The sequence below is a fragment of the Mytilus galloprovincialis genome, chromosome 3, assembly GCF_965363235.1.
Source record: "Mytilus galloprovincialis chromosome 3, xbMytGall1.hap1.1, whole genome shotgun sequence".
Classification (NCBI taxonomy): Eukaryota; Metazoa; Mollusca; class Bivalvia; order Mytilida; family Mytilidae; genus Mytilus; species Mytilus galloprovincialis.
In genome coordinates, this window is record NC_134840.1 from 23,467,086 (window position 1) to 23,494,874 (window position 27,789).

At 31.0% G+C, this 27,789-nt stretch overlaps 1 protein-coding gene across 1 annotated transcript; it reads right to left on the minus strand.

Annotated features, from left to right (window-relative positions):
• Window positions 1-527: 527 nt before the first annotated feature.
• Window positions 528-27,239, minus strand: LOC143067456 (succinate--CoA ligase [ADP-forming] subunit beta, mitochondrial-like). Its single transcript, XM_076240740.1, has 10 exons — window positions 27,132-27,239; window positions 21,297-21,456; window positions 20,731-20,842; window positions 19,817-19,976; window positions 16,676-16,846; window positions 16,130-16,229; window positions 11,468-11,772; window positions 10,733-10,853; window positions 3,882-3,970; window positions 528-2,059 (listed from the first exon to the last, which is right to left on the minus strand). The coding sequence occupies exons 1-10, from the start codon at window positions 27,198-27,200 to the stop codon at window positions 1,985-1,987; spliced, it is 1,362 nt and encodes a 453-aa protein (XP_076096855.1). The 5' UTR covers window positions 27,201-27,239; the 3' UTR covers window positions 528-1,984.
• Window positions 27,240-27,789: the final 550 nt, after the last annotated feature.

Sequence of the window (27,789 nt, forward strand, 5' to 3'; positions counted from 1 at the left end):
ATAACCTTTTGTATGCTTTAGTATGGCAGTTGTGATAAAACCCTGATTCTTGTTTGCTCATTAATGAGAGGATATGGTTTCATGCAAAATTGCCCTTAAATTCGAATGTTTCAAAAGGTTTTCACATTTGTAGAATTAATTTGAATTTATGGACTTTTAATGACATTTCTTTTTTTTCTGTTTTTAAAATTTTTAATTGACTATCCAATAAAAAAAAGCCAGGTAATCTAGTACTGGGAAATGATGAAAATACCATTTATTTCAAACCATACTACTGTGAAATATATATCTTGCCTATAAGATATTTATACTGTAAGTGTATTCCATGGTTATTTACTCACTGGCAGAAATACACATGGGAAACACTTGTGCTATAAAATAATTTAGAATATAATGTTTCTTTAACTTATCCACTTCATAAAGAAATCTAGCAGGCTTCATTCTAATTGTGTTATGAAGTAGAAGATGGCAATTTACATCTCTCCCCAGACCATTATTAAGGCATTTAAAAAAGTAATAACTAATGATACAATTCTTTTTTTTATTTTTTTTATTTCTGATGAATTAGCAGGACTAAGATAATCAAAATATACCTTCTCCTTTATACATGCAAACCTATCACACTAGGGTTTACCAATCAGTTTGTATGAAAGATAAACCAAGTCCAGTTTACTATTGAAATAAAACTGATCATAATTTTGGCTATTTGTTACCTTAGAAGTGTATTTCAACTGAGACTATACAGTAAAACCTGTATAAAAAATAACAAATACAGCTGCAAAAATTATAAATAGACTGCAGTAGGTAAAGTATAAAAGTTTAATAATGCTGATAAAGTATTACATATAAAGAAAGAAACAGGCAAAAGCAGTATCTTTATAAAAAAATCTTATTATGCTTTAAGTAAATTGTACTTGAAACAAACCAAAAGTGTAAGAAATAACTTAACCCTGGTATATGTATACTTCATCTACAATAACAAAAACACTCTTGTTGGTTTGTCAGAGAAATTTGAAAACCCATGTATCCAGCATGGGCAGTTCAGAATGAAAATTAACTTATGTAACATATGAACAATGGAGCAATATTTTAACTGTTTCAAAATTGAATTAAGTTCCAGAAGCTGTGCATCAACATGAAGTGTACAAATATTTAAAAGCTGTTTAAATAAGGTCATATTATTTATAATTTGACAAAGATGGATGTATTAGTCTTTGTAATAAGTCTTTTTGCTTAGATATATTAAACAGTGCATTACCTAGATGCTGTATGTGATAGTATTTTAATTGAATTTTTTCTTGTCAACCAGAAACAGAAGAAAATCCCACTCAACATACCTATTCACCATGTTCACATAAATCTCAATTTCAAACAATTCAAATGAAATTGAATATATTTAAATTGGATTAATTAGATTTCATTCAATTTAAAATACAAAAATTTAAAGTTAAATTCATTCAATATATATTTAATTTTCCTAGGATTTCATTCAAATCATAACATTTTACTTGTTTATTCACATTCAGAAGCCAAATTAATAATGTTACATATTTACACCGAGAAATTAATTACACTTGTAGAAACTAAAAATCATCTATTAAAATTAGAAATATACAAAAATATTGTAATCTTCATGGTGACATACAGATTAGAAACTAAAATAATAAACCTTAGTACAATATTATAACACCACACTTAGAGGCTATTACTAATCAACAGGTGGGAGGCATGCTTCATCAAACAAATAAATAAATAATAGAGGTATTCAATGAAGAAAATACGTCAGAAGCCAATGATACAGTTTTTCTCTTTTGCTAAATCGATCAGTCTTCTGAAACACCATGTACCTGTTGTGTTTGAATGATAATTTTGAAAATGAAACCAGCTGCGAGTATGTTAGACAGGCATCTTCCGTTACCAGAGACTGAACAATGGACTGTCAAATTTATTTTATAAATATTTAAAACCTAATAACAAAAACAATCTATAATGGTAGTTCAAATTTCACATTCACATCAACTTCTTTAGCAAGTCCTACAATTGTAGACAGTTTCACAGCCTGTAAATAGAAAACAATATTATATTATTATAAACATTTGTATTGTTTTTACAAGCCAATTTTCTAAAAGCAAAATTTAGCCTAAAACTGTAAAAGTGACACCACCAAAATTCAAACTTCATCTGTGTTTTGACGTAATAAGCTTTGTGTATAAGTTTCATAATATTTGGTTGAGGCAAACAAAAGTTAGGGAACAGAAACAATAAATTCCAGCTTTTTTTCCATTTGTAAAGGGACATAACTCTAGAACTAAAAGTGACGCAACCAAAATTCAAACTTCATCTGTGTTTTGTGAAATAAGCATTGTGTATAAGTTTCATATTATAAAGTTGAGGCAAAATAAAGTAAGAGAAAATTATTCTAAAGGCATACTTAAGTAAGTTAATAAAATAATTTAAAACTCCAGTGAACAGACAATGGCACACCATTATACCTGGTGTTCACAGGCAGATAAAAATGCACAATTGAGTTGACACCATATCTCCTGGTATCCATATTAACCTTAAAACCTACTAAACTACAACAAGCAAAGGAGTATATTAAATCTTTTAAAATGTGGAAATTTAAATCAAAGATGACAGCAACATGCATCTAACAAATAACACAATGACACATCCACAACATTTTTGACTTGATTTAATAAAATGGGCACAAAAACAATTCTGTTCCTTGTTCTTGTTTATCACTGTCAGGAAACAAGTGAAACTGCGAGCTACTGCTCACTGATGATACCCCCGCCGCAAGTGGATAATATTAATAGTGTAAAAATATGCAAGTGTTCGGTAAACAGAAAGTTGTCGAGTGATGAATCTGAAAACGCATCACACAGTATAGCTGACTTATAAAAATCCTGAAACCAAATTTCAGAAATCCTTGTATTGTAGTTCCTGAGAAAAATGTGACGATATTTTTAACTTGGCTATCATGTGTAAAATCATACAAGTGTTCGGTAAACAGGAAGTAGTCGAGTGATGAATCTGAAAACGCATCACACGGTATAGCTGACTTATATAAATCCTGAAACCAAATTTCAGAAATCCTTGTATTGTAGTTCCTGAGAAAAATGTGACGAAAATTTTCAACTTGGCTATCATGTGTAAAATCATACAAGTGTTCGGTAAACAGGAAGTTGTCGAGTGATGAATCTGAAAACGCATCACACGGTATAGCTGACTTATATAAATCCTGAAACCAAATTTCAGAAATCCTTGTATTGTAGTTCCTGAGAAAAATGTGACGAAAATTTTCAACTTGGCTATCATGTGTAAAATCAGACAAGTGTTCGGTAAACAGGAAGTTGTTAAGCGATGAATCTGAAAACGCATCACACGGTGTGGCTGACATATATAAATGTTGATACCAAATTACAGAAAGGGTGGATGTGTAGTTCCTGAGAAAAATGTGACGAAAGTTTCATGGGACGGACTGACTGACGGACTGACTGACGGACTGACTGACGGACTGACTGACGGACTGATGGACGGACGGACTGACAGACAGAGGTAAAACAGTATACCCCCCCTTTTTTAAAGCGGGGGTATAAATATTCAGCATGAGAACATGAGTGCTTTTAAAACAAATGGTAGTGACAAAATTATGTCAGTTAACCGAATTTCTATCAATGTACAAGAAGCTGTCAGTTCAATGTGTTGTGATAAAAAATATTCCCAATGATTCCCTCACTGTTACCTTGACTGGCATGAACAAATTTAGTTACAAAGTCTGAAGAAATTGAAATGGGATAAAAATGTCTAGCTGCCTAAAATTCTTGTTGGAAACACTAACTTTGATACATTTTTAATTCATAATTATATATATTTACCATTTTGGCTGCTTCATCTAAGTTATCACAAGCAATTATTTTCAGATCACTAGCACCCATCAATGCCTTTGCATCTTCTACTTTTGTTCCTATAAAAAATGATGAAAGTACATGTATTGGATCACTATCACATGTTATTGTCTTTGTATCTATTGCATCCATAGATCTCAATAATGCCACCGCATCTTCCTTATATGCTCCTGTAAAATATGATGAAATCAAGTAACTCCATCTACACTATTGATATACAAATACACTCTTACCTACTAAAATGGTATTATATTTTTCATAGTTTTCATCTAAATATTTATCTGCCTCACCCTTCCCCAGTTTCTCAGCCTTAGCAAAAGTTTTTATTTTCCTGACTGACCTTATATTGTATATGGAAAAAGTCCTTAAATCTGGAAATTTGCTCCTTTTTATAAACTTTATCTTATTTATTGGTTTATTATATATAATAAAATAAAAATAAATTGTGATATGATTGCTAATGAAACAACTATCTACCAAAGTTCAAATGAAGTAGATTTAAGCAATTATATTCAGGCCTTAAACAAGAGAAAAACCCATACTGTATTGTCACCTATAAAAGGTCCTGACATGAAAATATAAAACAATTCAATTGAGAAAACTAACAGTCCAATTAATAACAAAAAACAGGTATTATTAACATGAGTCAACAACACCACTGAACTACAGGATCCTGACTTGGGAGGGACACGTTAAGAATGTGGTGGGGTAAAACATGTTTTGGGCTAAAAAAAATAAAGTAATATTAAAATGTATTTGAAAGGTGTATTTGAAAGGTAATATAACATAATCCTTGAAATATAACCTTGTAACCTAACTACAGTGGGTATTTTAAGATGTATTTCTGATCCTTGAAATATAACCTTGTAACCTAACTACAGTGGGTATTTTAAGATGTGTTTCTGATCCTTGAAATATTACCTTGTAACCTAACTACAATGGGTATTTTAATTTTAAGATGTATTTCTGATCCTTGAAATATAACCTTGTAACCTAACTACAGTGGGTATTTTAAGATGTGTTTCTGATCCTTGAAATATTGTTATGCCTAAGGGTAGGAGTTAAGATTGATAGGTTTATATGTATCATGTTTCTTTCTTTTCTTGTGTTGCTCAGAGAGTTCATTTCTACTTTCACTTTCATTTTCGTGTTCCGTTACTCTGAGCTGCACTGTTATATTATGAACGGAAGGACTATGCCTATGAACTCTTTATATTTCAGGTATCGCGGCCGTATTGTATTGTATTGTATGTATTATATTATTGTTTATGGGAAATATTGATAGGACAGGGTTCGTTCTCACTGTTTGACCAGGGGGGTACTTTGACATGATCCCAGCTTTAGTTTGACCTGTATATCGCTTGTCCCTTTTGCTCACCTGTTTTATTCAATCACGTTAAGGGTCTATATTGTAACCAGGGTACGTTCCCACTAAGGGTTATTCTTGATAAGCCCATATCTCCCCTTTTCCCTCGACAGTTGTGTATTTCTATTTGTTTTTGCGCCATGTTCCATATTATTGCAGTGGGAACTTCCGGTTTTAAGGACCAATCTGAATGGACAGAGATAACCTAGTTTCCAGAACCCGGTATTATGTATATGTAGAATTACAACCAATCGCTACGTTAATTTTATGGACACACTTATCGTTATAGTAACGGACACACTTTCTGTGTCCGCAGACTTCCGGACTATATAAACGGTTGTAGCAGACGATTCTGGACAGCTCAGCTCACATTACTTTGACCATTTTTGATAGATATACCATTATTACCAGAGCCAATACCACTTGTGAACCATTACCAGGTTAATGTTAACCCCGATTTTTAGGATATTTACGACCTGACAAGTGACCTATATTATTTACTATAATACTATAAATTAGTATAAATAGTAAAACCACTTTCCCATGTTTACGCACGACGATTAACATCCAAGGGGGGCTCTGAACCGTTTTTGCTTTGGGATATTTATTTATAACATATATATATTGATTTATTGACTGATTAAATAGTCATTGCTAAACTTATAACTGTTTTTGTTATATTTTGTCTTGAATTGAATAAGAAACCAGTGTCTTAGATTACTCAGTCCAGCTACCAAGGTTTGCAAGTTACCATTGCATGTTTCACGATTACCAGTGAAAGTTTATAAAAGGCCTGCTACCAAGGTTCTAGTGTTAAGCAAGTAAACACACACACACATTTAAATATGAGCTACGTAATGCTATACCAGAGGCGTTACAATATAACCTTGTAACCTAACTACAGTGGGTATTTTCAGATGTATTTCTGATCCTTGAAATATTACCTTGTAACCTAACTACAATGGGTATTTTAAGATGTATTTCTGATCCTTGAAATATTACCTTGTAACCTAACTACAATAGGTATTTTAAGATGTATTTCTGATCCTTGAAATATTACTTTGTAACCTAACTACAATGGGTATTTTAAGATGTATTTCTGATCCTTGAAATATTACCTTGTAACCTAACTACAGTGGGTATTTTAAGACGTATTTCTGATCCTTGAAATATAATCTTGTAACCTAACTACAGTGGGTATTTTAAGATGTATTTCTGATCCTTGAAATGTTACCTTGTAACCTGACTACAATGGGTATTTTAAGATGTAATTCTGATCATTGAAATATAACCTTGTAACCTAACTACAGTGGGTATTTTAAGATGTATTTCTGATCCTTGAAATATAACCTTGTAACCTAACTACAGTGGGTATTTTAAGATGTATTTCTGATCCTTGAAATATAACCTTGTAACCTAACTACAATGGGTATTTTAAGATGTAATTCTGATCATTGAAACCTTGTAACCTTACTAAAATGGGTATTTTAAACTGTAATTCTGATCATTGAAATATTACCTTGTAACCTAATTACAATGGGTATTTTAAGATGTAACTCTGATCCTTGAAATATTACTTTGTAACCTAACTACAATGGGTATTTTAAGATGTATTTCTGATCCTTGAAATATTACCTTGTAACCTAACTACAATAGGTATTTTAAGATGTATTTCTGATCCTTGAAATATTACTTTGTAACCTAACTACAATGGGTATTTTAAGATGTATTTCTGATCCTTGAAATATTACCTTGTAACCTAACTACAGTGGGTATTTTAAGACGTATTTCTGATCCTTGAAATATAATCTTGTAACCTAACTACAGTGGGTATTTTAAGATGTATTTCTGATCCTTGAAATATTACCTTGTAACCTGACTACAATGGGTATTTTAAGATGTAATTCTGATCATTGAAATATAACCTTGTAACCTAACTACAGTGGGTATTTTAAGATGTATTTCTGATCCTTGAAATATAACCTTGTAACCTAACTACAGTGGGTATTTTAAGATGTATTTCTGATCCTTGAAATATAACCTTGTAACCTAACTACAATGGGTATTTTAAGATGTATTTCTGATCCTTGAAATATTACCTTGTAACCAAACTTAAATGGGTATTTTAAGATGTAATTCTGATCATTGAAATATAACCTTGTAACTTAATTACAATGGGTATTTTAAGATGTAATTCTGATCATTGAAACCTTGTAACCTTACTAAAATGGGTATTTTAAACTGTAATTCTGATCATTGAAATATTACCTTGTAACCTAATTACAATGGGTATTTTAAGATGTAACTCTGATCATTGAAATATTACCTTGTAACCTAACTAAAATGGGTATTTTAAGATGTAGTTCTGATCATTGAAATATTACCTTTTAACCTAACTTCAATTGGTATTTTTAAGATGTAATTTTGATCACTGAAATAATACCTTGTAACCTAATTACAATGGGTATTTTAAGATGTAATTCTGATCATTGAAATATTACCTTGTAACCTAACTACAATGGGTATTTTAAGATATAATTCTAATCCTTGAAATATTACCTTGTAACCTAACTAAAATGGGTATTTTAAGATGTAGTTCTGATCATTGAAATATTACCTTTTAACCTAACTTCAATTGGTATTTTTAAGATGTAATTTTGATCACTGAAATAATACCTTGTAACCTAATTACAATGGGTATTTTAAGATGTAATTCTCATGATTGAAATATTACATTGTAACCTAACTACAATTGGTATTTAAGATGTAATTCTGATCATTGAAATATTACCTTGTAACCTAATTACAATGGGTATTTTAAGATGTAACTCTGATCCTTGAAATATTACTTTGTAACCTAACTACAGTGGGTATTTTAAGACGTATTTCTGATCCTTGAAATATAATCTTGTAACCTAACTACAGTGGGTATTTTAAGATGTATTTCTGATCCTTGAAATATTACCTTGTAACCTGACTACAATGGGTATTTTAAGATGTAATTCTGATCATTGAAATATAACCTTGTAACCTAACTACAATGGGTATTTTAAGATGTATTTCTGATCCTTGAAATATTACCTTGTAACCTAACTACAGTGGGTATTTTAAGACGTATTTCTGATCCTTGAAATATAATCTTGTAACCTAACTACAGTGGGTATTTTAAGATGTATTTCTGATCCTTGAAATATTACCTTGTAACCTGACTACAATGGGTATTTTAAGATGTAATTCTGATCATTGAAATATAACCTTGTAACCTAACTACAGTGGGTATTTTAAGATGTATTTCTGATCCTTGAAATATAACCTTGTAACCTAACTACAGTGGGTATTTTAAGATGTATTTCTGATCCTTGAAATATAACCTTGTAACCTAACTACAATGGGTATTTTAAGATGTATTTCTGATCCTTGAAATATAACCTTGTAACCTAACTACAATGGGTATTTTAAGATGTATTTCTGATCCTTGAAATATTACCTTGTAACCAAACTTAAATGGGTATTTTAAGATGTAATTCTGATCATTGAAATATTACCTTGTAACCTAATTACAATGGGTATTTTAAGATGTAACTCTGATCATTGAAATATTACCTTGTAACCTAACTAAAATGGGTATTTTAAGATGTAGTTCTGATCATTGAAATATTACCTTTTAACCTAACTTCAATTGGTATTTTTAAGATGTAATTTTGATCACTGAAATAATACCTTGTAACCTAATTACAATGGGTATTTTAAGATGTAATTCTGATCATTGAAATATTACCTTGTAACCTAACTACAATGGGTATTTTAAGATATAATTCTAATCCTTGAAATATTACCTTGTAACCTAACTAAAATGGGTATTTTAAGATGTAGTTCTGATCATTGAAATATTACCTTTTAACCTAACTTCAATTGGTATTTTTAAGATGTAATTTTGATCACTGAAATAATACCTTGTAACCTAATTACAATGGGTATTTTAAGATGTAATTCTCATGATTGAAATATTACATTGTAACCTAACTACAATTGGTATTTAAGATGTAATTCTGATCATTGAAATATTACCTTGTAACCTAATTACAATGGGTATTTTAAGATGTAACTCTGATCCTTGAAATATTACTTTGTAACCTAACTACAGTGGGTATTTTAAGACGTATTTCTGATCCTTGAAATATAATCTTGTAACCTAACTACAGTGGGTATTTTAAGATGTATTTCTGATCCTTGAAATATTACCTTGTAACCTGACTACAATGGGTATTTTAAGATGTAATTCTGATCATTGAAATATAACCTTGTAACCTAACTACAATGGGTATTTTAAGATGTATTTCTGATCCTTGAAATATTACCTTGTAACCTAACTACAGTGGGTATTTTAAGACGTATTTCTGATCCTTGAAATATAATCTTGTAACCTAACTACAGTGGGTATTTTAAGATGTATTTCTGATCCTTGAAATATTACCTTGTAACCTGACTACAATGGGTATTTTAAGATGTAATTCTGATCATTGAAATATAACCTTGTAACCTAACTACAGTGGGTATTTTAAGATGTATTTCTGATCCTTGAAATATAACCTTGTAACCTAACTACAGTGGGTATTTTAAGATGTATTTCTGATCCTTGAAATATAACCTTGTAACCTAACTACAATGGGTATTTTAAGATGTATTTCTGATCCTTGAAATATAACCTTGTAACCTAACTACAATGGGTATTTTAAGATGTATTTCTGATCCTTGAAATATTACCTTGTAACCAAACTTAAATGGGTATTTTAAGATGTAATTCTGATCATTGAAATATAACCTTGTAACTTAATTACAATGGGTATTTTAAGATGTAATTCTGATCATTGAAACCTTGTAACCTTACTAAAATGGGTATTTTAAACTGTAATTCTGATCATTGAAATATTACCTTGTAACCTAATTACAATGGGTATTTTAAGATGTAACTCTGATCATTGAAATATTACCTTGTAACCTAACTAAAATGGGTATTTTAAGATGTAGTTCTGATCATTGAAATATTACCTTTTAACCTAACTTCAATTGGTATTTTTAAGATGTAATTTTGATCACTGAAATAATACCTTGTAACCTAATTACAATGGGTATTTTAAGATGTAATTCTGATCATTGAAATATTACCTTGTAACCTAACTACAATGGGTATTTTAAGATATAATTCTAATCCTTGAAATATTACCTTGTAACCTAACTACAATGGGTATTTAAAGATGTAACTCTGGTCATCGAAATATTACCTTGTAACCTAACTACAATGGGTATTTTAAGATGTAATTCTGATCATTGAAATATTACCTTGTAACCTAACTACAATGGGTATTTTAAGATGTAATTCTCATGATTGAAATATTACCTTGTAACCTAACTACAATTGGTATTTAAGATGTAATTCTGATCATTGAAATATTACCTTGTAACCTAACTACAATGGGTATTTTAAGATGTAATTCTGATGCAGCTGCTACAATCCCTTGGGCAATCACATCACATCGCATGATTCCACCAAATATGTTTACCATTATAGCGTGTACCTGTAATAGAGCATGTTGTTATAGGAATTTACTAGAACTGAAATACTAACAGAACAAAACAGACACCCTAGAGCAGGCAGTGTTGCCATGATATCACAGAAACAGGGGTTCTAATAAGGCTGAGGAAAGACAAAATTTTGCATAAAATTGTTGAAATTAAACATTCATATTAATAGTAGATACATCGGTCACTTTTTTACAGAAAGAAAAGGCTTGTAAGACTCCAAACAGCTCAGGTGACTATGTGTCCCGAAAAATATGTCATTTTGATATTAATTTACCTTTATTACAATCATTTATGTATGCATTTTGTAGATCTTATCAGTTTCCTTCTATCTACCATAGATCATTTATACTTATTACATTTTCTCTCTGTATTTTTTTAAATAACAAGATCAAAGCCACAATAAAAAATTTGGTCTTTAAGAGCAAGAACTCACATGCAAAGTCAAACGATATTTTGAGGGAATAGAACATAAGTATTTATACTGAATAAGTATTTCTTTTTGACAGTAAATTGGCAATCACACCAAATCTGTCTTTTTAGACACATTACTTTATAGTTTTCCAACATATTCATGAATAACAGAAAACCTTACTGATTTTGTACTTACCTTTGGATCTGATGTAATTAACCTAAAAGCTTCCATCACTTGATTTGAGGTGGCGCCACCGCCAACATCTAAAAAGTTGGCTGGACTACCACCATGTAATTTAATAATGTCCATTGTAGCCATGGCTAAGCCTGCGCCATTGACAAGACATCCAATATTTCCATCTAAACCTATATAATTTAAATTGTGTCCAGCTGCTATGTGCTCTCTCTTATCTTCCTGTGACCAGTCTTGTAAAGCAAAAATGTCTTTTTGTCTGTATTCTGCATTGCTGTCAAAATTAAGCTTGCAGTCCATACAGTAAACTGAAATGGAGAAAAGCATCAATTAAATACATTGTTGTACATATATTTAAAAATATGTTTAACTGTGTTTTAGCTTTGTGGTCTCATTGATGTTTAACCCTTAGTGGTTTGCTGTCTTTTCATTCTCTCATGACTGATGGCATTGTTTATGGTGTATTTTCTTTGCCCCCTATAAAAAAACAAAAGTGAAAACTCCTGTATCTGGCTACTTTAAGTAGACAGGAAATAGTTAAGATTATTGATAGAATTAGTAAAACACATCACACATTTGCCCTTTCTTTGCACACAAGTTTTAAATATTGAATAAGTGCTAATTTCTAATCTAATTGAAATTAATTGAAGTAACTCTTACCACTTATCATGAAAATTAAATCTAGGATTACATGAATTTTGTTTACAAATATTATTTTTCTTTTAGTATGAATGACATTTCTTGTAGGTGGACTTCTCTGTCGGGTTTAAATTTTTCTGTGTTGTAGAGTTAGACCTTGCAAAATTCATCAAATTTATCTGTTTTCAGTTCCATTGTAGGATATGGTGTGCATTACCTAATTCACAGCTTTCCAATGTATGTTTAATGTTTTCTATGAAACTTAGAAGTAATTAAAAGGGCATTGGGTACAGCAGTTTTAAGGAGAGATAACATTGATTCTAAACTATACACATTTTTGCAGGCATCTAAAATTTGCAGAAAATAAATAATAGTCCTCAAATATGATTTTGGATAATTTTGAAGGCAGTTGCAAGGATAAGGGAACATGCTGTTTATGAAAGCAGGTGCATTATATTACCATGATCACAGGGCATAAAGCTAGCCACAAATTAAGACTTTGGTCAATAAATCTCATAATTAACCAACTGTTAACAGGGATTTGTAAAATGGTGAGCAACAGGAAATCTTAATCAACATTAAGAATATATACTGCAAAATTTGGATCCAAAAAGAGGAAAGAAGTTGAAGTAAGATATTTTGCTTTTAGCGAAAAAGTACGCACAGTAATTTTGGCTTTTTTCTTATAAATGCAAATGATTATAAACTGCTTTAATAATATTTAGGCAAATTACAATGTGAGCCATTTACTGCTTTCTTTCACCAATAATTATATTATTTTGTAAATTATAATTTCATTGCATTTATCCCACAGCTTGCTACTTAACTTGATGATAAATATATATACCGTAGGCCAAGTTATAACACTTGTTATGATTGGATATAGCTTTCCCGCCATCAACACTCAAGGAGCCCAGGGTTGAGGCAGGGCTCCTTGAGATCGAATCGATATCCCAGATGTTATGACGTCAATTCAATCAAATTTGAATGTAAACATATTCAGAGTAGGGGCCTTGTACTTCCTGTAATCTAGACCTTACTCTTCAAAATTATTTACTGTTCATATAGAACTCGTAGTCCGAACTCGAGTTCCATTCGAACTTGGCACCAGAAGTTCAAAACACTTAACAAAACTAGAGGCTCCAACAGGCTTGTATTGCTAATTAAGCATTTCTGAACAAAATTGATACAATGTAACAAGAATCTTTGGTTTTAATGTGACATGTGTTGACAAAAATCTTGTCTTGTTTTTGTCTATCTGTTATACATGTAGTTTTTAAGCTGTTTCATGGGACAGAATCATATACTCTTAAAATGATGCAAATTTTAGTTGCAGTTGTCATGGTAGTTTTAGAGAGTTAAATTTTTGTAGATATAGTCTAGACCTATAGGATGGATAGATAGGATGTTAAACTTTGTGCCTGTTCCAAGTCAGGTTGTTTGGCCCATGCAATGTTGCTTATCTTTGTTTATTTTCAGTCATTTTTGGGAGGAGTCAGATGGTTAATGTGGTCTGTTGTGGTGTCCAGGGTTTTTGGTAATTGTTTTATCAGTTGTATGTATTATCTATTAAAATAACACAACTAAACAGTAAGGTACAACAATGAAAAAATGAAATATATATATATCAATGTCCCTCTTTATATTCCACATATAATTCACCAACATACCTACCAGAAAAAGTAATGTCCTGACAACTCATATAAGTCATAACCTGAACAAATGAATTTAATTTCTTGTCTCTAATGTAAGATTAATAATGCTAGTTTGACCATGTGATATTAATGCCTCAGATCCATACAAATAAGTTTTAAAGCATTAAAATAACTATGTATGCCTGCTACTAAGAGCCTGAATCAATCACCAGGTATCAACACATACTTAAAGAAACATAAGGCACCCTTATGAATATCTTTGTTTTCAACAGACCATGTCATTTTGATAAAGAAAAAAAAATTGTAAACAGATGCCAAGTGAAGATTTTATTTAGGCCTTTTGGATCAGGTGAGAGCTACAACTAGCATTTCTAAACTGATGAAAGCAAAAACATCTCGGTCTATTCTTTTAGTTTTAATATTTATGTTGAAAGTAAGATTGGAGTCTTCCTTGTTAACTACTAAAGCTGATTACAACATGTCTACCTGGAATGCTGCATAAAATGTTGGTGGAACTAAATATAGACTTTGCCACAGGAAAAAACAAAAGGAGATCACTGACCCAACAAGGCAATGTAAGGGATCCTTTGTATGCAAACACAGTAACTTCAATATGGTAATTTTAGGCAATATAATACTTTGGTTCAACAATATATTCACACAAGAGTGCACAAAATAAAATGTAATGCATGCTCAACTGATTAGGATTTAATACTTTTTAATCGATTATAGAGGCCCTTCCAGGCAGAAAAAAAATAATGTAATTAAAGCAGTCACTGAACCAATCCATGGTAATCAGGTCAAGGAGAACAGACATATGCAAGAATGAAACTTCAAATCATAAGACATCTATATACATGATGTAAAGTATCCATGTCTTGTTCTTGCTGAAATATAAAGCTTTGTGCAAAAAAGCTTTTTTAAGGCGTAGTTTCTGTCCTATTGGCATCCTCATGTTTTGCATTTCTGCAACATTCATGGCAGACATACAATTAAATGGTAAGATAATAAGGACACAGCATGACTTTAGAGAATCATGCTGCCATCAAAAACCTTGACAAGATCTTTTCTCATTATAATAATGGAACACGTTCATTAAATTTAACCAAATTAAATCCTCTTGATTTCAACTGATATTGAAGATAAAATTGAGAATGGAAATGGGGAATGTGTCAAAGAGACAACAACTCAACCAAAGAGCAGACCTTTTTTTCTAATTTAAAAGAGAAAAAAAAAAACGAAAAACTTATAAACTATTCAAAGTTTGACATAATCTATTTATAATAATGGTTTGATATTTTTTAAAACTCAAGATGCTTATGCTTTCAATGCATGCTTTCTAGGCCCTGAGCATTTTTTTTTTTAACCTGCTTTTAGTACTCACCTTTATATGGAATATCTGAAAAGATAACTAGCTAACTGAGCTAGTTTCTAGGTTTCAAGTCTATTTTTTTTTTATTTTCAGAGTGCATCAGATGCAATAGATATAGTAAAATTATAATTTCAGTTAGATCCAGCTGGTTAGATCATGCACTTTAATACAAACCACTAAGTCGTTGTGGAATATAGGTGATTAAATCTAGCCAATATGACATGGAACATCAACACAACAATATATTTATAAGGGAATACTAAAAAAAAAGCCAACTCTCATTCATGATTTTCCTAAAGAAATCATATCTGAATTACAAATATATTATAATTTTTCCCGTTTATATATATTTAGTCTGCATTTATTTTCTGTAAAATGAATTTATCTTTAAATTTAACGTGCAAATCAGGATTTTATTTTTATGGTATATCATTAATGTATATTAATGTTTTTCGGATCCTTATCCTTTAGAATTGTGTGCCTGAACTATGTTTGCCTAGCCTAATTTACTGTGGTCCTATAATATTTCTAGTGATGCCTATTTATTTTCATACATGTTAATCAATTGGTTCTTCTTTGCCGTGTTAAAAATAGCAATTCTTTGTGTTCACTGAACATGTAAAAAAATATCCCATTTATCACAAAATTTCTGCTACTAACAGACTTCTGTATTTAAGACCATAATGACATTAAACTGTGTTGACAAAATAAAATGTCATACAATCCATTACAATGTATGTTGTCAATCTAATAAAAAGTTTGTAACTTAGTGGAATAATGGGTTTGTAATTAACTGATTCAAAATATATTTCAACATCTTTATCCCTTCAAGAAAATATTTGTATTCGTTATGAATGAAGAAACTAAAACACTCACTACAACACATTTTCAATCTAAAATGATAAAATGCATAATTAAGATATATCTATATATACTATATTGACAATGCCTATTTCAATTCACAACTCACAAGATTTTTAAATATAAACTATTACCTACCTTGACCTGTGGCACCTTCAGTCATAGGATTAATTTCTATTAATGTTGCATCATACTTTAAAAAGACGTCATAGTACATTTTCATCATAATATCAGCTGCCTTATAAATAAAAGAACATTTGCATAAGGTTAATAAAATATAATAACATTTCTATTTTGTACTTGGCCATTTATTTTATCAAAATGATGCATAACAACTTTTAACGGGAAAAAAGTCATGGGTGATAACTGTAAAAAAAAACCTCTTTTTTTTATAAATATCTTACAAGAAATGTAGTTTAATATAAGATCACTGACAACATTATTTTCAAATAAAACCTGATATAAGACAATATTCTGCTAAACAGTTCCATTAAGAGATAAAATTCTGATTTCTGTTACTTCTAATGAAAATCTGCTTTATAGGCATGTTTATCACTTGATAAGTATTTAATACATTAGGCCATTCTAGACAGTCTCCAAATTGTAATTCAAAAACCAATTTGTAAGTTTTTTACTTTAGTCATGAGTAATTGTTGTATAACCTATTAATATGACAATTTCTACCTTATCAATACATGATGGATCAAATCCCATATGTGCTGCCATTTGCACAGCTTGATTCCTGGACATTCCATTAAAAATATCTATAGGTTCTTTGATAATTGCATGTGGATTTTCTTTGGCAACTTCTTCTATATTCATTCCACCTTGTGAACTTCCTACCAGTACTGGTCCCTAAAATGATACAATGGTGAAATGTAGATGTTGTTGAACATCCTAAAAATGTAACAAAAAGTTAAGAGCTAAACTATTCAAAATTGTGAGAATTTAATACATTTCTGTTTCTCAGAGCAGTGTACATGGTGTTAGATTGGTTAGAGATGATAAATGCAGCCTTTCATTAAACCACTTTGAAAATGTTCACCCTCTGGAAATTAAAGATATCAAAGTTATTCTAACAACAAAGGTAAAACCCGATTACAAATTTCAACTCATCTCAAACTTAGCATGATAAAATTTACATAAAAGTTTTTGAAGTGGAATTAAAACTTCAGTGTTGAACTAATTTCCTTTAAATACATGTACTTCCATATATATATATGTATCTTTTCACCAAGTTACTTTAAAAGTATTAGTCTTGTCATGGACCTATGTTAAAATAATTCCTAGTTCCCTTTGACCAAGATATCATTGATTGATTATAGGTATATAAAGTTGCTTTATGCACTATTGACTATTTCTTGGTGGTCAGGTTTGGTTTTTTTTTGCTGGGTAAGCCAGATTATTAGGAGAAAATCACTGAACATAGGCAGAAAAACTAAATCCTAATTAATTCAGACTGGATTCAATCACAGCTACCATGTGCCAGGTACCAGAAATTAGGGGTAAACAAATGTTCTACCCTCTAACAAGTGGGAATAGGAATATATTTATGCAGATCTTTTTGATTATATTGCTAAGGTAACATTCTTCATGCTTGTAAAGTTTCATCAATATCTGTTCACCTGTTGAATAGAAGTTGTCCTAACAAGAGACAATTACCACATATTTCAATATTATAGTAAGAACATTTGATTATCTATCCTTTAGCTAGTAGGGCAGGAGTTACATTCCTTAATGTACATCTGGCAGTATTGTTCTAAAACTGTGTAAAGACTCATCAATAGGCTTTCAGAAGAAATTGCCTTTACAAGGTTCATAGACAAAAAGATAGATTGAATAATGTTCTGACAGGGTGATTCCTGTATATCATTTACACTCCAAAAAAAAACTGTGTGTGGGGTTATATCTAGAATGGGCAAAACTACAGTAACTTAAAACCAGATGCTCTGCAAAGCGCAGCTTTTTAGGACCACAGAGGTCGAACCCTGAACAGTTAGGGCAAGTATGGACACAACATTTAAGCTTAATACAGCTCTGAATTTGGATTGTGATTAAATAGTTGACACAACATAGGTTTCTGACACAGAATGAATGTGGTCTAAGAACTTAAACTTAAAAACTTAAAAATTAAATTGGACATTTACCTATTATGGTCCAATATCCAAAATCTAAATACATGGTTATATTCAGCATATAATAGAACCCCAAGGATTCTATTTTTGATGATATCAAATAATGTTCAATTTTAGACCCTTTAGACCTCAATGTGGACCAATTTGATAACCGGGCCCAAATATTAAAAATCTTAATACATGGTTAGATTCAGCATAATGAATTAACCCCATATATTCAATTTTTGTTGAAATCAAACAAAGTTAAATTTTTTACCCTTTGGACCTTAATGTAGACCAATTTGAAAACGGGACAATACTGTGCAATTGAATATTTCTTGCTATTGCGTAAAACGTTGCAATTGAAAATTTCTTGCTATTGCGCAATATTGTGCAATTAGATATTTCTTGCTATTGCGCAATACTAAGCAATTGAAGATTTCTTGCTATTGCACAATACTGTGCAATTGAAGTTTTCTTGCTATTGCGCAATACTGTGCAACTGAAAATTTCTTGTTATTGCACAATACTTAATATAATAATTTTGGACCCCGATTTGGACCAACTTGAAAACTGGGCCCATAATCAAAAATCTAAGTACATGTTAAATCCAGCATATCAAAGAACCCCAAGAATTCAATTTTTGTTAAAATCAAGCTTAGTTTAATTTTGGACCCTTTGGACCTTAATGTAGACCAATTTGAAAACAGGACCAAAAATTAAGAATCTGAATACACGGTTAAATTTGGCATATCAAAGAACCCAAAATTAATTAAATTTTGATGGAATCACGCAATTTTTTGATGAAATCAAACAAAGTTTAATTTTCGACACTTTTGGCTCGTAATTCCTAAACTGTTGGGACCAAAACTCCCAAAATCACTCCAAACCTTCCTTTTGTGGTCATAAACCTTGTGTTAAAATTTCATAGATTTCTATTAACTTATACTAAAGTTATTGTGCAAAAACAAAAAAAAATATTATTTAGAACCTTTTTTTGGCCCCCAAGTCCTAAACTGTTGGGACCAAAACTCCCAAAATCAATCCCAACCTTTCTTTTGTGGTAATAAACCTTATCTTAAAATTTCATAGATTTTGTTTATTTATACTAAAGTTATTGTGCGAAAATCATGAAAAATGCTTATGTGGGCCCTTTTTGGGCCCTTATTCCTAAACTGTTGGGACCAAAGCTCCCAAAATCAATCCCAACCTTTCTTTTATGGTCATAAACCTTGTGTTTAAATTTCATAGATTTCTATATACTTATACTAAAGTTATAATGCGAAAACCAAATGTCTTCGGACGACGACGCAAACGTCATACCAATATACGACCAAAAAATTTTCAATTTTTGAGGTCGTATAAAAAATGTGTATTCCATATCTTAGAGCTTTTTGGCAAATATTTCTTAAATAGCATAACTGCTTGAGTTAGAATATATGTGGATGTCAACGCTGAATTTACTAGTGGTTTACCTATAAATCATGTGTAGCATTCCAGACATGAGATCAATAAAGTGTTACACTTAAATCAAAACCTAATTCCATATTTTAAGGTTAAATTGAAAACCCTATTCCATCCCATTGCTCTACTAGCTATAGTTAAATCTTAATCCTGAACACAGAAAAGTCTTTAGACAGGCTCTCACAAAAGAATAACTGGTACAGTTTGATATCAAGTTTTACAACATCCATTTAAATACATATCTTACAGCAAAAGAACGTTCCATAGCAATAGCAAAGTAGAATTCTCTCCTGGAGTACAGTCTCTCGGATAACATCACTGTATTACAGGGTCTGCCCAGTGGTGCTTGTTTTGTAATCAGATCATAACCTAACATTTGCTCAGCAGTCTTCTTTGCTTCTTCTGGCCTGTATCAAATGGGACATTTTTTATTTACTAATATTTCTTGTACACAAAACAGATAAATGAATATGTATCAGAGGACAAAAATGCAACAGCTCAAGCTTGCTTAGTTATTATACATGACAATACTTTTTGAGAGTATTTTGTGTCATTGTAAGTTTTTGTAGAGTTTTTTAATGTTCTGATTTTGTTCAGTTACAGTATGTGACTCACTACTCAAATACTTACTCAGTAAAGAACTTTTGATTCTTAAAATTGTGTATGAGTTCTGCATACATTTCAGATTGAAAGATGATTGTCATATACATGTAATACATGTATGAAATTATTGCTAAAATGATTATTCAAACTATAAAGTTGTTTTTTTTAATTGAAAGAGCAACCATACACTGTATGTCCTTTACTGTTTTAGTATGTTCATGTGCATCGTTGTTTTAAAGTCTCTGATAATTTTTTAGTAAACTGTTGTTTGATTTTATAACATTGGAGTGCCTCTTTTCAAAATTTTTGTTCATTTTGAGTCTTTATTGTTTCTGGAAATGTGTTGACCTCTTTTCATTTTTGGGGGTATTTTTTTTTGTTGTTTGGGGATTGTCTTAGTGACAGATATCCTTAAATCTCCTTTTATTTATTCACAGCATAAAAAATTAACATCTCTGAATGCATTTGTATACATCTAATTCATATCATCTCATCATAAATATCATTTCTATTAGTTTAGGCTATATTGATTAAATAATTTATCTAAATTAAGCTTACGTATAACAGATTTTGACTCCTCCTTTTAGACCACTTGTAAATGAACCCTTCCCTCGTCCACCAGAGAGTACCTGAGCCTTGACCACCACATCTGTTGAACCTGTCTCTGTAGCTATAAAAATATATTGCAATGTCAATTCATTATAAAATAGTCTAACACATTGTTACAATTATGACCACAAAATAATACAATTCAATGAAGCTCAGTGACATAAGGAGCAAGTGAATAGTGATTTATATGATCTTTATATGATAAACATAATAAATAAGTTGACATTTTTACAATTATGACCACAAAATTCTGGTGTAAACATATATACTTTTAAAAATAATTGAAATGAACCCCAATTACAGTGCAAGCAAGGGAATCATGTGAATAGCGATTTTTATGATTTTTATACATGTTATGTGGTTAATAAGATAACTTTCCAAGTATCTACTTAACATAATGAATAGATATATAGCACTTTTTAACTTAGAACAGGCTGCAGATGTAGACATGACTGTTGCGGATATGCCGATATCCCACTTAATTTCGTTCAGACAAACTAAACAGCGTGATATACCCAATTCTGCTGTTGACTTTTCCACCTCCTCTGTTGTTTCACAGACTCTGTATCTAGGTATTGGTATTCCAGCCTTCTCCAATAAACCAAAACTCAGGTACTCATGGATGGATAAATTTCTCTGTTGAGATTGCTGAGAGGGGATAGAACCAGCAAGAATCTGAAAAACAATAAATAAATATTAACAGTATTTTGTCCACAAGCATGACAAGCCATTTTTTAGAAAAAGAATTCAAATGAAAAAGAACAAATAGGTGCATAATCATGATAATGGTATTTAAAGTTGTGAAAGTGAAGATTCTGAGATTTGTACTTCATTCAAATTATGATAAGGGGGTCAAATGTGAGGTAGGGTATAGATATGACAAAGGCCATGTCATGCCAAAGTTAGCCCCAAACATCATTAGAATATAAAAATGAAATTGGACATACAAAAGAACATGGTATGAGCATGTGGAGAGTAAAATTCTGTGAAGGATTTTAAAAGATGCAGGTGGTAATGCTAACATAAAATTCTTGCTCTTTTTAAGTTTACGACAAGTGATGGCAAAAGCTCTTTTATTACATTTCAAGTGATAATTAATCCCAGTTTGCCTTAGTACAAATTTTCAGGTACATAATAATTAACTAAGGCAAAATGGGAGCAGCTTCAGTAAACATTGTAATTAAGTTATGTTTTGTTTGTATTGCAATTAGTTATTTTTTGTTATTTTGATGTCAAATTCTACCATGAAATCTATAATACTAAAATTACGAGGTCCAATTTGTCAGCCGTCATCGGGTAAAAACGACAAATCAAAGAATTCAACTCTATATATAACTAATATAGGACAATGGTGTAGATTAAAAATTACACCACTCCAGACCCTTTTGTTTTCCACATAATTAATATTGCCAATAATTAACAAGTTCCGGGTCGAATCTGATACCGATACCAATAGTATATTCACCTGTTAGCTATTACCTTATCTGTACATTCCGCATTTGACAGACGCACCACCAAACGGTGTATTTAGGATTTTGCTACATACACGGGTCATAATCAAAGGGCTGACACTACTAAATTCAATCATTGTCAAATTGTTCCCCATTGTAGTTTTATTCAGCAATCAGCAAGACTTTCTAAGATAACTAATATAGGACAATGCTGTTGATTAAAAAATACTCCACTCCTGGATAGCCAGGACCTTTTGTTTTCCAAATAATTAATATTACCAATAATTGATAAGTTCCAGGTAGACGGGTTCAAACAGAAAGATTTGAAAGCAGAGAAAACTTTGTATCTTATAATCGACATGACTTTATCAGATGACAATACTAATTACTAAAATAAGGCTTAGGCATAGTTATATACTTTAATTCAGTCACGGACCCGCGATATCACGGGTGTGTACTTGTATTATTTATGTTTGGTGTTCCACTTTTTAAATAATTCTTTTTTATAGCTGCTCCTCTTTTCTGATTTTTTTTAATTTATGTGTTATATTTTGTAAATAAAGTCTTATTAGATATGACACATTGTATATGGATATTTCATTTTTCAATGAATAAAGAAAAGACAAATATCATACTATCATAACAAATATTTCATATATCTAAATCAGCACTGAATTCAAAACCCAATTTCAAATTTGCATACTTATACAAAAAAAAATTACATGTTATATTTTTAATAATAGCATGAGAAAAAAGCACTTAGTCTAATACATATAACATGAGAATTATTTCCAATTAGTTCATATTGTGAAAAATAAGGCACTGATGTACACATTTGAATGTTCAAAGTTCATTTAGTTTCCAAATTTGAGGATGTAAGATGCTGCATCACCATACTGAGGTTAATATGTTGGTTGGCGATGTTTTCCAGGAGATCGAAGAATCTTATATAATTTGGACCTAGCTTGAAGAAGTCAAGTCATAGTATATACCATGTAATTCAGAGGATGTAATTCAGAGGTGGTCATTTGTTTATGTGTTACATATTTCTTTTTCGTTCATTATTTGTACATAAAAAAGGCTGTTAGTTTTCTCGTTTGAATTGTTTTACATTGTCATTTCGGGACGTATTAACGCTGACCATGCAGTATGGGCTTTCCTCATTGATAAAGGCTGTATGTTGTCCTATAGTTGTTGATATATGTGTCATTTTGGTCTCTTGTGGAGAGTTGTCTCATTTGCACTTATACCACATCTTCTTTTTTTGTATTTTTACATGTATTATCTTTATTATATATAATTATAATAACACAATTTAAAAAAATATATATTATTTTATTAAATTTTCTGTAATATATGAAAACAAGTTTGTGGGAATACAATTTTTCTTTCTTTTTTTAACTCTTTGTGTTGCATAATGAAAAGAATAATTGACTGATTATTAAGAACTTTCTGATTGCATAAAATTTATACAATTAAAACTTATATAAAATTAAGCATAAAAGAAGCAGCTTTCCTACTGACTCATGTTTTATTGTGGATTTTTTTTCTTTAAAATTATAAAAATTGTCACAAATTTGTCACTTTTATAAAAAATAATAATTCAAGAGAAACAATTCCCTAATTAAATGTTGTTAAAATTGCTATAAAAACACAGAGGTTTAATTTGTTTATTTAATATTTTTATCTAAATTCACATTTCGCCTTAGTTCAATTCCCATCTGGCCGTAGTATATTTTTTACCTTTTTTACCTTGAATTCACAGCTAAGGAGAAATGAGAACACACCAGTATGCTTTAGTCCAAATAATTATGACGTCTTGAAAGGCTATTATATTTTTTTTCTTTGACGCCGTAAGGTAAAGAGGGGGAGGCAAGGGGTTTAACTGTTATTTATGCTGTTATGGGGCAATTTGATTATTTGTTATCTGTTATTCTAAAAATATATTTGCTGTTAGCTGTTATTGTCTTATTCATTGTTAACTGTTATTGGACTATTAGGGTTTTTTGTTATCTGTTATTGTGATAATGCATTTGCTGTTAACTGTTATTGAAAATTCAAATGTTAGCATTTGTTTTGACAGCCAATATTTGGTAAAAATTGAAGATTATTGAAGATTGGGGTCTACCACCAGTAATATGGTGGTCACGTATTCGGTAAAGGATTTCATAAACATACCCATCACAGATCATTACATAAACATATTAATAGAACGGTAAGGTCCAGGACAACTCCAGTATATCTTATGATTATCCTTTGTAATAAAATCCATTTTTTATGAAAATGTTGCTTGCTATTCAGTGTGAGCCAAGGCTCTGTGTTGAAAGCTGTATTTTGAGCTACAAATGTACATGTACAATGGTTTAATTTTATAAATTGTTACTTGGATGGAGAGTTGTTTCATTGGCACTCATACCACATCTGCCTGTATCTATGTAGTAATTTTTTTTGTATGGGGATATTGTTCCTCGTTTCCAGTACGTACATATTAAATTCGAACAATTCTTAATATGACAAAAAGGAAATATTATGTCAAAGGATATCTGATGAGGATGTCAATTAAGGACTAGGTCCTTACAACCATATAACAAAGTACACAGACTCAGATCTTTGATTCTTTCAAAGCAGAACCAAATACATTGTATAATAAAAGTTCCAACCATGTCCTGGGTTCTGAAGCTGCACATAACTCATTACAAACAAAGATTTAGTTTGTCTTCAAGCCATTGTTCCACTACTTTACTATGTATTCTACTTACTAGTACACTAAAAAAACTGATAATAAATTGTTTAAATATAGCCTTTGAAAATAATGGAATAAATTACTTTTGTAGTTTCAAAATTAGTTCAAAGTACTTGATAAATTGCATGCTTATAATTGGTGCTTTTGATTTTTCTACCCTATATACCTCTGTGGTCATAGTCTTATTAAGAAAAAAACCACACACCTCATGCATTGAACATGCATTTAAAAAAAAATCAGAATGCGAATATATATATTCAAACTCTTTCAGGTAATTTTTTAGTAATAACAAACAAAAGAACTATGTCAATTGGACCTGCTTTGATACCATAACTGCCCTTAATTTTTATTTTTAAAATATAATTTTTGTCTGCTATGGAGTTTCCATATATCGTCAAGTTATCAGAATTCCAATGGGGACTAACTGTGCTGCACTAATTGCAGACCTGTTTCTGTATTGTTATGAGTTACAATTAATGGAAACATTCAGCAACTGGAGGGATTGTGCTAGATTTTCATATAATGGAGACATAATCTTTCAATCAGTCCAGGAACTGACTTATTTTAATATTTCATTTACTGTTATCTGTTTTTGTCCATTTTATATCCTTGTTATCTGTTATAAGCCAAATCAATTTGCTGTTTTGCTGTTATTGGGAGCCCCCTTGCACCCCTCGGTAAACTGTACACTGCTACAGTGGGTTACAAAACCAAACAGAAGCTGACAAGGACTTTATTGTTGGTCCTACATGTTCTGCAACATTACCTGTTAGTGCTAAGAAATCTTCACATAGGTAGTCTGGTGTATCCCCATCATGGAAAAAGACTTCTCCTTCAGTTTTATACATTGATAGTATGAGGATTTAATATATGAATTTACAATGGAGGAAAAAAAGACTCTTCTTCTATATCATGTGTATCCAGACAAAAACATTAACAAACAAAGGGGTACATTGTAACTATCATGAGCATGATGAGGACATCATTACAAGAGAAAACATCAATAGCATAATAGCGCCGCAATAAAGTTACTGAGAATTGTCGAAAATTACGCGCTTACCACAGCGCTATCCAAAAATCCTGGGGAGAACACTGGACGCCTAATTACTTCAACGTCATAATGCTGAAGCTGCCATTTTCGGTTGGACTTTGAGAGCATATTTTGCTTTTAACTTTGAGACCCAATTTGGACATCAAATTTTTCATTGAAGGCTAAAAAAAAATTGCATATATAAAAATTCTTACCTTTTATGTGTTTGTTTGTGCAAAATATTTCCAATTAATCCCTACAGAAATAATAATATAAGTAACAATTCCTTCCGAGGCAGGAACATGTCGACTGCATTTTTTTAAAACGTTTATTTGATTTATTTTTAGGAGATTATAAAAAAAGTTTTACACCAAACTCAATAAAATTTGACAGACCCAAATTTCCTGAACCTTAGTTTCACATTATCCGGAAATTCAAGTCCGTCAAAATGTACCAAGTTTGGTTCAAAAATATAGTTTATACTCCTAAAATGAAGCACCTTGAGGTTAAATCAGCTAAACATTTTAAAAAAGCAGTAAATTCTTTCTCAAAGTCCAACTGAAATTATGAGTTTGGCGTTATGACGTCGAAGTAAGTCTTACTGTAAGGCGTCAACGTAAAAAATATAATAGCCTTTCAAGACGTCATAATTTTATTGACTAGGTATGCTTAGTGTATGATGATCCAAGTTTTTAACCTTGACTGGCTATACTGCCCTTGCACGATCGGTTCACATAACCTACAAATACTCATTTGGATATTGTCCCTTCATGCAATTAGACTAGGAGTAGGATGGAGCAAACATCAACATGATTTTGGTCAAACAAACCTGGTTTCCTGAACATGCTGAATGGAGTATACACCATTCTGAATGATTATTCCAAACTAAACATCATATTGTTTTTTTTTTAATTATACATAGAATCATACAAAGGTCTAATATTTTGAATGAGAAGATGCAAGAATTAAGATGTTAAAAGTTCGTGAATTTTGTCAAGGACAGACCTGAGTCAGTGAGTGACATTTGTCGACTAGTTCAGCTATCTGTCCGACTTATTTTTCAAGAAGCTAAGAAAAAGTGTTATTGCTGGGAAAATGGACAAAAGACATGTTAATTTGTATATACCCTCAGAGAATTGCCTGTATTTAACTTTTGTGCAAGGCGACCTGTCGTCCGCAAAATAACAGACGCCATCTTTTTCGAAACGAAAATAACCGTATCGGAATAGACACGATTTTCCGGTTTACCCATTCTTTCAGTGAATGACAGGATGAGAATCAATGTGCATCATATTGTCATGATCATAAGATTTCAAGTCCAAAAGCTTTATTTATAGACAAATATCAGTATACAGAAAACATAATCTCTTCTGAGCCTTTATATCGTCTTATTACAAACACAATATTATTTTAAACATGCAATTTAAAAAAGACAGCATACATACTAATGTAACTGCTGGGACTGCAAGTATTATAGTCCCAGCTAAAAGTTACATGCACAAGGCTGAAGGCCTACACAAAACTGGCAAATTATTTATTGAAGCATATATACTAAAATATTTATTATTATGTCTTGTATACATATACAATAGAAGTTTAATATGTTAGAATATGCCGAGCAGCCATATTAAAAATACAACTAAGCAATCTCAGTATATTAAAAGCATATGTATAAAGCACTTAAAACACATAAGTTATAATAACACACTATTATCAGGCAAAGCCACCAAAAAATTATTTACAGGCGTTGGATTGGCATGAATTTAACTATCCTTCTATGTAAA